At 34.6% G+C, this 14,742-nt stretch overlaps 2 protein-coding genes and 1 long non-coding RNA gene across 3 annotated transcripts; 1 reads left to right on the forward strand and 2 right to left on the reverse strand.

Moving 5' to 3' along the window:
• The first annotated feature begins 901 nt into the window (after positions 1-901).
• Positions 902-1,702, forward strand: LOC17894515 (agamous-like MADS-box protein AGL80). Its single transcript, XM_006300909.2, has one exon. The coding sequence runs from the start codon at positions 967-969 to the stop codon at positions 1,456-1,458; it is 492 nt and encodes a 163-aa protein (XP_006300971.1). The 5' UTR covers positions 902-966; the 3' UTR covers positions 1,459-1,702.
• Positions 1,703-2,489: 787 nt separating this feature from the next.
• Positions 2,490-6,532, reverse strand: LOC111831955. Its single transcript, XR_002835034.1, has 3 exons — positions 6,464-6,532; positions 6,288-6,356; positions 2,490-2,989 (listed from the first exon to the last, which is right to left on the reverse strand). It is a non-coding gene; the product is annotated as an uncharacterized LOC111831955 (long non-coding RNA).
• A 7,478-nt stretch (positions 6,533-14,010) lies between these two features.
• LOC111832143 (uncharacterized protein At4g02000-like) lies at positions 14,011-14,331 on the reverse strand. The gene has a single exon (XM_023788481.1). The coding sequence runs from the start codon at positions 14,329-14,331 to the stop codon at positions 14,011-14,013; it is 321 nt and encodes a 106-aa protein (XP_023644249.1).
• Positions 14,332-14,742: the final 411 nt, after the last annotated feature.

The following is a 14,742-nucleotide window of genomic DNA, read 5'->3' on the forward strand; positions in this document are numbered from 1 at the left end:
TTCTCAAGAACATCACCTAAATCTCTCTAAAAGCCCATAGAACTTCACATGAAAACTTAGGAACTTTTTCCACTCTTCTGAAAGAATAAAAGCGGTTGATAACCCTTCAAGGCGCCGAGTTTTCTCTTTAAAATGAGGTTTAGGGTTTAGCGAAACCATCCCAAATTAATTTTTCAATTTAAAACAAACATGTCAAACCGAAATTTGTTGGTGTTGAGCAACACTAACAAAATTTCAGACAGGGGTGTTACAATTAGGGATCGACACTAACCCGCTCAACAATCCTGAAAAGACCCATAAACTCGGGCGTTATAAGTAGGTATTTACAAATACCTTTTATATCCATAGTCACTACAGCCTAATATAATTTTGAAAGAATAGAAACAATAAGCTTTACTTTGTCCATACATAGACTTTCGTGATTACCAATTAAAATGTTTACTGACTTATGTCATTTGCCCTACTGTTTGATAAATTATTTTTTGTTGTTAGTATAATAAATTTGTATTCACATTACAGCTTGATTTACAACTCATCACTACAACTTATCAAATCAACTTTCTAATTGGTCTAGTGTAAGAAACCAAAAAAGAGTTCAAACCTTTTTACATGTGTATATGGGGACATTAATAGAAAAATATTACCTCCCTTTTTTTGAGGTTGACTAGACTAACCAACAAAAGACACATAATAAATAAATAAAACTTCTTTTGATATAAGTCTTCTTATATAGAAGGCTTTCATATATAGCTATTATTTTTTTAAATTTTGATTTGTATTTTTCTGTAACAACCTTTCTATATTTTTATTTTTATTAAAAAGTACCTATTTCAATGTGTTAAAACATCTTTTGTGGACCTAGTAGAAAAAAATCAAAGCTAGAAGTCATCTATATAACATTTTACCCATTAGTATTTGAAACCACACAAATCCTCCTATCCTTCTTCTTCAAACATTTTTTTCACCATGGGTAGGAGAAAAGTTACACACCAATTGATCACCGACAACGCCACTCGCCGAGCTACATTTCAAAAACGCAAAGCTGGTTTACTGAAAAAGATCAATGAATTAACCATCCTTTGTGGTTTACCAGCTTGTGCTATCATTTACAGCGAGTACAAGGATGGTCCTGAGCTCTGGCCAAACGTTAACGAGGTTCGTTCTCTTCTTGACAGGTTAAGCGAGCTTCCAGTTGAGAAACAAATCAAATACATGATGGACCAAAAGGATCTCATGGAGAAAATGATTAAGGACGCAGAGAAGAAGTTGGAGAAGGAGAAGAAGCATACTCATGCTATGAATCTTGGGATAATGGCTTCAACCAATGATCTAACCACTGAATCAGATTGTTCAGAGGAACTGGTTAAAGCAGCCGAAGTGGTTGACAAGAAGCTCAAACTCATCCAAGAGAGAATCAAGGCTGTGGAAGCAGGAGCCCCCATCATCATGAGAGATTAGTCTTATAAAAAAATTATTATCTTATTATCTAATTTAATCTCATCGTTTTTATAATTGTTTTCAGATTACGATGTTTGGATTAATGGTGTTGACATTTATGTTCTATGATTTATGCTTTGCATTCTTAAGAAGGACTAGGAGAATTGTATCAATCTCGTTGGCCTTTGTGTTGTGTAATTTTTCATAGATTTAATAGAATGGATACCATGAGTGATATATTCGGTTTATGACCAGATTTGTTTTATATTTATGAAGATTCTATCCCTTATATGTTTGCTATTTTAATTTATTTCTATTTTTTCAGTCAACGATATACTTTCTAGATTATAGAAAATCATTTATCTTATTTCTTATCAAGAAAAATACTTATTTATTATCTTCTACAATAATTCAGAATATTTTTTTTATATATGAACTACATACGATTTAATCCGTGATTTATAGGAAGAACTTTTTTTGGTGCCAAAAATAACGGTGACAATCGTTTGTAGTCAATTCGATAAATATTTCATATATAAATCAATAAAAAAATGTCTTGAAAACCTAATTAAATTGGATTCATGAATGATAGTTTACTCTCCACGGTAGCTATTTATTTTTGTTATTGTATATTATCTAAACACAATATTTAGTCCAACTCAATATATAGGCAGCAATAAAATCGAAAATTTTAATTTTACAGAAATTTATTTCTACTAGTTGCTGACCCGCGCTATGCGCGGGAAGTTTATAATTTTTTTTATATTTTTATTTTTACTTTATTTTTGCAACGTTGATTTTGTTGGTTTTGTATTGCTATCATTTTTTGTTATTCTATTTTTCATATGATTTTTTTTTAAGTTTATATTAGTTTAATATTTGAAATGTTATTGTTATTTGTTTAACTGTAGATTAGGCTCAATAGTAGATGGTACAACCTAATTTTACAAATACACAAAGCATAACTGCTTTTCTCTCATGGGCGATATCAACGAGAAAAACAAGTCGTTCGTTTTCGTCACTCTTGCCGGCCGGCGTCGGCTTCTCCGGCGTTGGCTTCTCCGGCGTCGGCCATCGTCATTTCTATTTTCCATTGTTTGAATATCTCTAATTCCCTTCTTAATCTTAGGTTTTGAATGAATATAACGGCAAATCATGAGTATCAACAGTACGCTCTATGCTATGCGATGATGTTGTGTAAAGTATTGAGTGTGTCTTTTCTACGTAAGAGTCCGATATCTCTATGGGATCCATCTCTGGTTTGGTTTTGGATCAAATTTACCAGAGGCTTTCAGTAGATATGACAAAATCATCTCTTTTACAATGTAGTTCCTCCGCTATTATGTCATTTCGATGGAATCGTGATGTCCTTCTTTGTAGAAGGTTTGTTTCCGGTGCTTTCACTCGTTGCCGGTGTTTCTTTCGGTTAATAACCGGTGATTGTCCTCTTATCCGAGGGTGTGGAGGTTTGACTTGGGTGTTTGATCCTGGAATTAATGGAGGCATCAATGGACTCGATGGAATCATCATCAGAGATCAAATCAGGTATAACCTGAAACAAGTGACAGACGTTATGGAAAGGACAATGGCGGTGAGTGACTGTGATGGCGTTGCTCTCTATTTACCTTGGCCGGAAATTTCTGTTTCTATTGAAAGGAAAAGTATGGCCACTAAACGGCAACGATGCGATAGGCGTTTCGTGCATATAGTTTTGAGTTTCAGACAGCAAGAATCATAATCATTTCAAACAACATTTCTGTTTTTTATCTCAACAAAAGTAATGCGAAAAGCATTTTGGAGTTTCTTCTATAAGATGATAGCCAATTATGAGTATGTGAAGGGGGGACGTAACATATTTTATCTGTTTGCCTGTAAGGCTTCCAATCGAAAAGCAAGGTCATGTATACTTCTTTATCAAAACTGTATTCAATTTCCTTTATTTATGTCAATGGTTGTTTATGAATGGTTCATGTATCATGTAAAACTCTTTATAATATAATATACTTGATTTGGCGAAAAAAAAAAGTAATATTTCAGAAGCCTTAATTAAATTGTTGTAACCCTCACAAACTATTATGAATTATCAAATTAAATAGCTCTTTGTATGTATCCATTTAATAAGTTCATATTGTATAAAAGCAACATTATAGACTCACATAGATATAATTCTTTGCATTTCTATTGGCTCTCATATAATAGATATATTGGAGTGTGAATTGATTTTGAGGACATATCATAACTATTTTCTTCTTAATAATAGCCCTTTAAAAAGAAATCTTTTTGTTGTTTGCAGGTTAACAAAATTTGTTTTACTCACCCCTGACGCCTCGTCATTGCCACCCTGTCATTTGACTCATGGTCGTTGTTTCGAGAGATGTTGAACTTGGCTAATTGCATATACTTGAGGTTGACAACTTGATTTTTTTGTGAGTTTAGGCTGGTATTTTCATAGTATCAAAGTTTGGGTATTAAAAAACTGTTAGGATGAATGAATAAATGAATTTTCAAATAGTTTAATTTATTCATGTGCATTATTATCTTGAGAAATTCTTACTAATAACCTTTTTATGATACCCTCTTGCAAAACTACCCTATTTGTTTGCCATTTTCATTTTTGCCCGCTCTTAAATTTTAATGGTCATTTTACCCCTAGTTGAAAGAATATTCCTTTCTTTGGATGAAATATTATTTCCAAAAAATATTCCCCCATAACAATTTTCCCGACAAAAAAATTTTCGATAAACTTTTCCCGCAGAAAAAAACATTTTACAAAATTTTCCCGCCAAATTTTTTTGAAGGGTTTACAAGGAGTTTTAAAGGTCTTTTAAAGGATTTACAAGGGTTTTTAAAGGAATTTACAAAAGTTTCTAAATGGTTTTTTAAAGATTCGTAATAGTTTTTAAAGGGCTTTAGAAGTTTATAAGGGTTTTTGAATGGTTTTTAAAGGACAATGATTTTTAAAAGTTTTTATAAGTTTATAACAGTTTTTAAAGGATTTACAAGGATTTTTAAAAGACTTTCAAATGGTTTTTAAAAATTTACAAGGAATTTTAAAAGGTTTTTAAAAGAATTAACAAGTGTTTTAAAAAGAATTACAAGTGTTTCTAAAGGCATTTACAAGGATTTAAGGGTTTAAAAATTATTTTAAAAGGATTTACAAGGATTTTTAATGGTATTTACGAAGATTTTAAAATAGTTTAAAGGATTTACAAGGGGTTTTAAAGGGTTTTAGAAGTTTACGAATGTTTTTAAAGGGATTTCAAAGGTTTTTATAGGTATTACAAGGACTTTAAAATGGTTTTTAAGGATTTACAAGGGTTTTTAAAATGTTTTAGAAGTTTACAAAAGTTTTTATTAAAGGATTTACCACAGTTATAAGGGGTTTAAAGGGATTTACAAGTGTTTATAAATGTTATAAAATGATTTACATAGGTTGTAAAAGGTTTACTTAAGTTTTGAAAGGTTTTGGATGATTTTAAAAAGATTTACAAGGATTTTAAAAATATTTACTAGGTTTTTAAGGAATTGCGGAAAATTATGGCTGAAAATTTTGGCGGGAAAACTTTTGTCGGAAATTTTTGGCGGGAAAGTTAATGTCAGAAATTTTTGGCGGGAAATTTTTCGAAAGGAATATTCTTTTGTTGGAAATAATATTCCGTTCTTCAACGTGGGTTATACTAAAGGAGAGTAATTTAGTCATTTTGTACATTAAAGAGGGTATTTTCGAAAATGGACATCCAGACAGGGTATTTGTAGAAAAGGATATCATAAAAAAGTTATTTGTGCAAATCCCCTAATTATCTTTTCAAGTTTTAATAATTTATTTTAAACACTTTTGACTACTATGCGTCTTTTGTTGGTTGATTTAGTCAACCTAAAAAAAACGGAGGTATTATTTGCCTATTAATGTCCCCATATACACATGTAAAAAAAACTTGAACTCTTTTTTGGTTTCTTACATTAAACCAATTAAAAAGTTTATTTGATGATTTGTAAATCAAGTTGTAATGTTAATAACTTATATTTATTATACTGACAAAAAAACATAATTTATCATACTAAGTAACTGACATATGTCAGTAAACACTTTAATTAGTAATCACAAACGCCTATTTATGGATGAACAAAGTAAAGCTTAACGTTTCTATTGTTACAGATACATATTAGGTTTTTGTGATTATTGATTTTAATGGTGTGCATATTTGTAAATAAGTGTTTACACCATATCAAATCCTCTTTTAATTGGTATAATATTAAAAGTTAAGGCCAAAATTTTCTACTATGGTAAAACGTATAAGGCAAAATGAATATATATGTTTCATTTAAAACATTTCATGAGATCTTATCCAAAACATTACATTTTTCTACCATTGTATTTTAAAACCCAGGATTATGGTTGGGCTGACAAAAAATTCAGACGGGATTTTGTTATAACAAAAGTGGGGAATTTTTGTTTAACCCACTGTAAAATTGGGATAGGAAAAGACTAAAAAATGATCTTATGAATAAACATATTAAAATATGCTATTATAACATACTTTTGAAAAACGTACTAGTTTGACGATTTTTTTCAAAAACTTTTACTAAAACATGAAAACTATGTAGTTATAACTAATAATAAAATTGCATAGAGATACATGTCTAATTGCCTACATATCGTTTTTTCATTTATATGACAAACAAAAAAGATATTTCATTCAATTCGTTCTAATAAAAGATAGTCTTAATTAAACAGCTTATCTCAAGTCATTTCGCAATAAATTTTATAGTTTCATACATTTTATAATGCCGAATCCAAGCCCAACATACAAAGAACAAAAAAAAATACATAGTTAAATTAGTGAACGTACCGTCTCACTGAACGAGTCCTTCAAAATCTGCAAGTTATCCTGACCGATTTGATAGAATTTTTCTTTCTACTGTCGTGAACAATGAGAAAACATAAGACAAACATTAGATCACCTTTTAGTTAGTGTTAGTTTAAAAAAAAATTGCTATTAACAAGCTAATCGCCAACAATACTTACAAAGATATTTTTGGTGCCATTTTTATCTTCTATCTCTGGTGATGCACAAAGAAACATATCTTAGTTTGCATAGAGAAGATATGGAGAGATTTGGTGATATAAAATGAATGGTAGAAAATTTATATGTGTAGTTACATACCATTTTATTCCCGTAACGCTCTTTTTCATGTATGACACGTTGAGTTTTTTTTTCTCTTATTTTTTGTTTGCAACGTGTGTTGTAATCTATTGGTATGAATTAATTTTGCATCTAAGATTTTGTAAGATGGAAAGATATACATATATGGTCTATAATAAATTTTTCTATTTAACAATTTGGAAGAAGTTATTTATTCTAACGCTTTTCAATGTATGACACATTAATTTCATTTTACAATACATGTTGTGGTCAGTGATCTGATTATAGATTTTACTTTATATTTTGTAGAATGAAGAGATTTAGTTTGATTATAAATTTTACATTATAATTTGTAAAATGATAAACTTTAGCTTAATAAAATATACATTTGATTAATTTTGTACTTGCAAGAGACACTTATTATGAATTTAATGTTTACATAAAAACACCATATGAAAAAAACTCTTACATAAACTAGTATTAAGTTCTTGTATGTGGCAAAGATTATTGGTATCTTTATCACTATCATTTTCTCAAAGCTAGTTTAAACACAAGTGTAGTATCTTCCGCAAACTATCCGATGCTCAAGTACAAAAATTATTTGTTTGAGCTTGTGATTCCCTGGTTTGCGGATAGGCTTAAATGAGTTGATTTGACCACTTATGTCACCAAAGTGCACTTATTTTCTCAGTCAAAGGTCCTGAGAGAACTCCAGAGTTAAGCGTGCTTATGCTGGAGTAGTCAAAAGATGGGTGACCTTCCGAGAAATGGTTGTCGGAACTGTGTGAGTGAGGCCAAAACATTGGGAAAGATCAAGTGGTGATTTATAGGGTCGGTAAAGCCGACTGTCGGATATGGATGGGCTCATGGGCCTAGTGTGAAGACGTGAGGCCCATTAAGAGAGGCGGCCTATGGGCTGTGAGTGCACATGGGATCCGCTGGGAGAGATGGCGGTCGGGGCGTTACAAGTGGTATCAGAGCTAAAATTAGACAAGTGTGGAGGCAAGTGGTCTCACACTGTCAGGGGGTGAATCCTAGCGCTCGTATTTTAAAGGGAAAACTTAACTCATGTGTTGTTAGTTGCTTTTGTCTTCTTCCAGAGAGGGAAAAGCTTCTAAACATTTCATGTGAGGTTTCTGTGGGTTTTAGTGAGTTTTGGGTGTTGTTTTTTATGAGAGTTTTAGCAAAGGGGAGGGAGTTTTCATGGTTGTGGTGTTAGAAGAGTCATGTGCTGCCTCTGATTTTGTTGTTTTCGTCACTTTTCATCCCATATCAAGGTGAGTGCATGATCAGGGCTTATCTAAGTAGTTTGATCATTATTTTTGGTGATTTCATGATTGTTTGGTTATCTTCCGTTAAATGTTCATTGTTTTGAGATAAGTTGAAATCGGCTAATTTCATATAATTGAGGTTGACACTTTAAAAAATTCTAATGTGTTTAGGTTGGTTTTTGCATAGTATCAAAGTTTGGGTATTAAAACTGCTAGGATGAACGAATGGATGAAATTCAAAGATTTTAATTTAGTCATGTGGATTATTATCTTTTCAAGTTTTAATAATTATTTTAAACATGTTTGATTATAATTATTTCTTTATTATCTACTATGCACTCATTTTCTTTCGACATCTACTTTATTTCCACTTTCTATTGGCTCACATATAACATATTTTTAGGCTATATTGATTTCCAAAACATATTATAAATATTTTCTCTTTAATTACTATATTTCAATCTTCAAATTTGGGTTAAAAGCATTTGATCCAATTTATGAAATATCAAAAAAAAAAAAATTTCTGATCATGTTATAAACTAGTATTTCACTTTCAATTTTATAGTTCCTAAGTAAAATTATATATACAATTACATAAATGTTGTTTATTTGGTAGATTCTTGAGTCTTCATTGTTGCTATTGTGATTATTGATAATGTCATATTATCAAGTGGAGCAAAATTGGGTCTAGCCCATCACCTAGTTAATTATAAAACTAGTCAAGATAAGAATCTTGAAAAACATATTGTGCCTGGTTAAAAAGAAATTTCTTCTATCTATTTTCCCTTTTTTAGTAGAAGTTTTTTTCTTCTATTTTTTAAAGTTGATAAACAAAGTTCATTTGCAAACATATCAAACCCGTGGAATATAAATGTTCTTTATTGTATTAAAAGATGAGTAATTTTTGTAAGTAATAGCAGATTTTAGAGTAATTTGTAAATAAATAAAAAACCCAACAGATCAGGCCCAATAATTATTTGAAAAAATTGCAAAGTATAAGATCATCATCCAATAAGATTAATGTAATCCCATCAATAATACAAAATGACTATCCCAAAAAGGATGGTTCCATCAATCATGTGGATTGATCAGTTTGTGTAAGCCATAAATTGATCACAGTAGAAAGATGAGAGATCTCTTGAAAAAGGGATTGACTGATCTTAATGAATAATTTTGGGAGACCTATTGTGGTAATCAATAAGAACAAGAACGTGCATGTGAAATCAATGCAGTGAGAAGTTTTCTTCTAAGTGTTCCTACCAACACAAAACTTTGAAAGGATTGTGTATTTATGGGTTTCAAACTGCTTCTTACTGTTCATAATGTACTAATAAATTTATTTACTCATCACCAATTTAAAATCTAACCATCACTACTTCTTACTTTTTTTTTAACACTGAATCAATAAGCTTTACTAAGGAAAGAAAAGTTAATAAACACCATACAAAGCAAATGAAGGGAAACAATAAAAACCACCACTTAGAATCTCACTCTTTGATCTTGGACGATCCTCTCATTCAGCCACGCCAGTCCACCTAAGGCAACGTACGAGGTCAGTCTGCCATCTCGGGTCACACTCTTCTCAATGTCCCTGGCCACCGAGTTTGCCTTAACAGAAGACACTTTAAAGGAGACCTCACCCATTGAACGAAGAACACCAAAGATTTTGTCCAAAAGAGAATGATACTTGGGCCATGCAATCAGAGACTCTAGAGCTGATAGTGATGCCGTGCAGTCTGACCAGACTTCGCAAGAAACGATGCGAAGATCTTTAAAACATTGCAAACATGGTCAGCACGAAGTAGTTTTTGCTGCAAGAACCATTCTTCAGACGTATTAAGAATCATAGCTAGTAGAATGTTATGATTATGAGCTTGACCTGCAAAAATAACGCTATTACGTTATTTCCACATCTCCCAAATAATCCATGGAAAAACAGTTCTTTGGTTCACCCGTACATCCAGACTATCCATTAAACCAAGGATATAATCCAAGTTTTCTGGAACGGTCAAAGAAAAACCATGCTCCGACAGCGGAAGAGCAGAAGAAAACCAAACTTATCTTGCTAAAGTACAGCAGAACAACACATGAGAAACAAATTCTTCTTCTACACCACATATTTGGCAAAGCGGATTAACTTAAAGCCCATGTCGACGCATACATTCTGCTACAGCCAACACACCAGAAACAGCTCTCCATAAGAACATTCAAATTTTTGGTTCAGTGGGAATATTCCAAACCCGTTCCTTGATCTTGTTAATAAGGACAACTTGATCAGGCAATTACTCTAGAACTTCAACCTCCCGATTCAACAACCAGTACCCATTCTTAACCGCATATTGACCATTCATTGTGAAATCCCAAACATACCGATCTTAAAGATTCAGCGCAGGTGGGAAGGAATAAGTGCGAATCACGTCATTAGGCAAGAAAAGCGTGTGAAGTCGAATACCATGCCAAGTACCATCCGATGTTATAAGGGAGCTATCTTTTAATTTTGAATACATGAAGATCTCCTTATTGTACGTACGTCGAGACAGCTCATCAAACACCCATTTATCAAGCCATACATTCGTAGTTCTGCCATCACCAATTGATTTCATTATGTAACGCCCGTGACCGGAAATCCGGGTGGTGTCGATCGACACTGAGGTCGGGTGTCGATCGACACTAGTAATTTTGGTTTGACGGTTTAAGTTTTAAATCGTCGGTTCAATTGAGGCTTGGTTTGGGGGAAAACCTCTGTCGACTTTATAAGCTTTGGAGCACCGTTTCTCTCTTAAAACTTCACTTTGTCGCTTTGTGAGTTTGAGAGAGAATAGAGACTGAGTTTGATCCTTTTTGGTGCCTTTGAGTGGGTTTTTGGAAGGATCAAAGCTTGTTCTTGGTGGTTCAAGGCTAGAGGAAGGTTGATATGTGGTGTTTGGTGTCTGTGGAGATCGTTTCCACCCTTGCAAGTCCCTGTTCGTTGCTGTTCTTTCTTGTTTAAAGAGGTGAGTGCATGACCAGGCTTATCTAAGCATGTTTGATCATTGTTGTAGGAGTTTGATGATTGTTTGATTGATTTCTTTGATTGTTTGGCTGTTTATTTGATTATTGATGCCTGTGGAACCCCTTGGAGACTCGCTCATATCATGATGGTGAATTGGAGAAGAGATCCAATGAGAAACGCAGTTGGAGCGTCTGTAGAGAGTCGGTGTTGATCGACACAAAGGGTGGGTGTCGCTCGACACCAACGTTTTGTCTCGCGAGGATAACTGCGTCTTACGATTGGAGTGTCGACTCTACAAATCACCACATGATCTTTCCCTGTGTTTTGGCCTCACTGACACAGTTCTTACAACCACTTCCCGGAAGGAATGCTGGAGTAGTCAAAGGATGGGTGGCCTTCCGGGAAGTGGTTGTCGGAATTGTGTGAGTGAGGCCAAAACACAGAGAAAGATCATGTGGTGATTTTTAGGGTCAGTAAACATGAGGCCCACCGGTCGTAGCAAACCGGTCGTCAGATATTGGTGGCTCACGGGCGTAGTGAGAGGACATGAGGCCCATTAAGAGAGGTGGGCCCATGGGCTTGTGATGAACATGGGGCCCACTAGAGAGGTGGCGGTTGGGGCGTTACACGACGCCACACATATGAGGGTCGATAACCCATTTTAGTCTCCAAGAAAAGCATGTTTGGATAATATACTACTTTATAAACTCTGGTTTTGCAAGCAAAGCTTGATTAAACCTACCAATATCACGGAATCCCAATCCTCATATGTCCTTTGATCTACAAACTTTCTTCCAAGCAACCCAATGCATCTTGTTTTTATCCTCATGAGCACTCCACCAGAACTGCATCATGGCACTTGTAATTTGCTTGCATTGATGTTTAGTCAGCTTAAAACAGGACATTGCATATACAGGAAGGGTCATTGCTATAGATTTTAACAAAACTTTCTTCCTGCCCAAAGAGATTGTCTTCTCAAACCAGCCACTAATTCTTGACTTCAATCTATCTATGATAAAATTAAGGAGGTCGCACTTTGATCCACTAAAACACTCAGGAAGTCTCAGGTACTCGCTATCACCACCCTCTTGTTCAATACCAAAAAACAGCCCTAGCATCTGTCACATGTAAGGTTCTAGCTTCTTCCCAAAAGTAATAGCAGATTTCTGGAAGTTAATCTCCAGCCCCAAAGCCTTTCCATACAGCTCAAGGCATTTCAAAAATTCAGTACACTCTTTAAGGCTTGCTTGACAAAGGAAAAGACTATCATCCACAAAGAGCAGATGTTGAATCGATGGACAGGAACGTGAAGGTTTCATTCATGTTAATCTTCCGTCAAGCTCAGCTTTATTCATGATGTGCACCAAAGCTTCAGCACAAAGAATGAAGACAAAAGGCGATAACAGATTACCCTGTCGTAGTCCTCTTTGTGGTTGAATATATCCATATGAAGCTCCATTAATAAGAATAGAATATGAGACCAAGGTAAAACTAACTCATTATCCATTTCACCCACATGATATCAAAACCTAGCCGACTAAGTAGCTCTTCTAAAAAAGACCACTCAACTCGATCATAAGCTTTAGACATATCGGCTTTATAGCCATGAAATCTTCATCACAACTAGTATTTGTCTTCAAGGCATGAACGAGTTCATGTGCAAGTAAAATATTGTCTAATATCAACAGGCCGGAAACGAAAGCTCCCCGATTATCTGAGACAATAGAAGGTAAAATGCATTTTAATCGATAGCACATAACCTTAGAAACAATTTTCTATAGTACCGAACAAAGACTAATTGGTTAGAGATCAGTGATCTTTGATGGATTTAAATTCTTTGGGATTAAAAAAATATGTGTGAAGTTCCACTCAGGCGATAAGGAACCAGATTCAAAAAACTGTTATTCCTCAGATATACTTGAGGCCCAACAATGTTCCAAAAAGATTGATAAAAACACCCCGACATGCCATCAGCTCTTGGGGTACTGTCACCTCTAATACTGAATATTGCCACCTTAATCTCTTCGCCTTAAACTGGATGCACTAGAGTGTTCTGATCACCGTCACACATCCATTTTTCTTTGCTCTGCTGCTTACAAAAGAGTTCTTCCTCATGATAAGCTTCAACTAATTTCCACCGTAGAGTCTTCAACAACTAAAAATCTGGTATTAGTTTAGCTCCCTCAATTTCAAGTTCATAGAACAGCCTCGAAATATTCTCCTGAGAGTTCTGGTTAGTAGATTGATTCCAGAGAGATATACACCTTCTACAATCTGCAATACGGCTCATTAAGGAATAGTTATCCAAAGCGAAACCTTTATTCCAACCCTCTCTCACTACCTCAGAGAAATCCGGTTTCGAAACCCACCTTTTTTGAAACATAAACCGACCTCGTTGTTTTCATTCACAAACCTTGTGATGATAGGGCGATGATCAAGTTACCTCAATTTCAAGTTCATAGAACAGCCTCGAAATATTCTCGTGAGAGTTCTGGTTAGTAGATTGATTCCAGAGAGATATACACCTTCTACAATCTTCAATACGGCTCATTAAGGAATAGTTATCCAAAGCGAAACCTTTATTCCAACCCTCTCTCACTACCTCAGAGAAATCCGGTTTCGAAACCCACCTTTTCTGAAACATAAACCGGCCTCGTTGTTTTCATTCACAAACCTTGTGATGATAAGGCGGTGATCAGAGCCAATCCTTTCCAAATACTTAGTTTGCACCCTTGGAAAAAGATGAAACAAGCTGCATTACCAAGAGCTCTATCAAGCTTACATTGCACCCAAACTTGATTGCGTTCCCCAGCCCATGAAAATTTATTACCAATACTAGCAGTTTTCGGTTTACCAGACACTGAATCAATGCCAACGTCATCATCAGTCAAAAATCCAAACAAAGGATCATCCTTACTAATTTTTGGAACCAGACGACTTGGAATTCCCCCCGTAGCAACAGTTTGCCGGTTTGAGGGATTAAATGGGCAGTGTTCCTTGTCATGAGTTAGCCTTTGACACTGATTGCATCGGCGCTAGATTCTCTCATACTCCATACCAATGTAAATCTTCTCTCCATATGGGATCTAAACTTCTCTAGAATTCTTCAAGGGTTTGTTTACATCAAATAGAACTCTAACTCTGACATATCCCTTGCTTAGTGGTTTCAAGGGATCAAAAGCAACAATAACTGTCCAATATGCGCTGCAATTTCCTTAATGGTATCAGCTGTGTTAAAGTTCACCGGAATATTGCGAAGACGGATCCATATTGGCGGCACATTCAAGTAATCAGCTGGCGGTTTCTCCACCCATCGCTCCAGCGTAATACTCCAGTCATTAAAGGTCCAAGCACCGATATCTAAGACCGTAGTTAACTCAGACTCTGAATCAAAGAAGAAGTCAAACTGTTCATTAGAAAGAGCTATTCCTCTAGCTCTGTTGTACATTCGCCATAAGTGAGACATTTCATGAATCAAATCAAACATCTTCTAGTTCTCTGGGCACAAAAGACGACCAGTGATACTACTCTTGTTTCGCAAGCAAGAGCTGAACTGCGGAAGGTTTTGCAGCACAATCGGTTTATCATCTTCAATCGACATCTCCTGCAAAGCTTTATCCAACTCATACTCTATGACTGCACGTAATTAACGTATCAAACAAGGGTTTTGAGCTTTAACACCAGTAGGTTCGACGACGGCTCTCAAGAACACGACGAAATAGGTTAAATATATAAAAGATCTCCAAAGATTTTGTAACAAAAGTGATAAAAACAGAAAATATTCTCCCAAATCCGGCGAAAACAAAGATATTCCCGGTTTACTTAAGTTCTCTCCCTAGAGAGAAAAATCTCCTCTCCTTTTACTACGATTCCTTGTGTCATGTACTATTTATCTATT

This window comes from Capsella rubella, unplaced genomic scaffold (genome assembly GCF_000375325.1).
Source record: "Capsella rubella cultivar Monte Gargano unplaced genomic scaffold, Caprub1_0 scaffold_2, whole genome shotgun sequence".
NCBI lineage: Eukaryota > Viridiplantae > Streptophyta > Magnoliopsida > Brassicales > Brassicaceae > Capsella > Capsella rubella.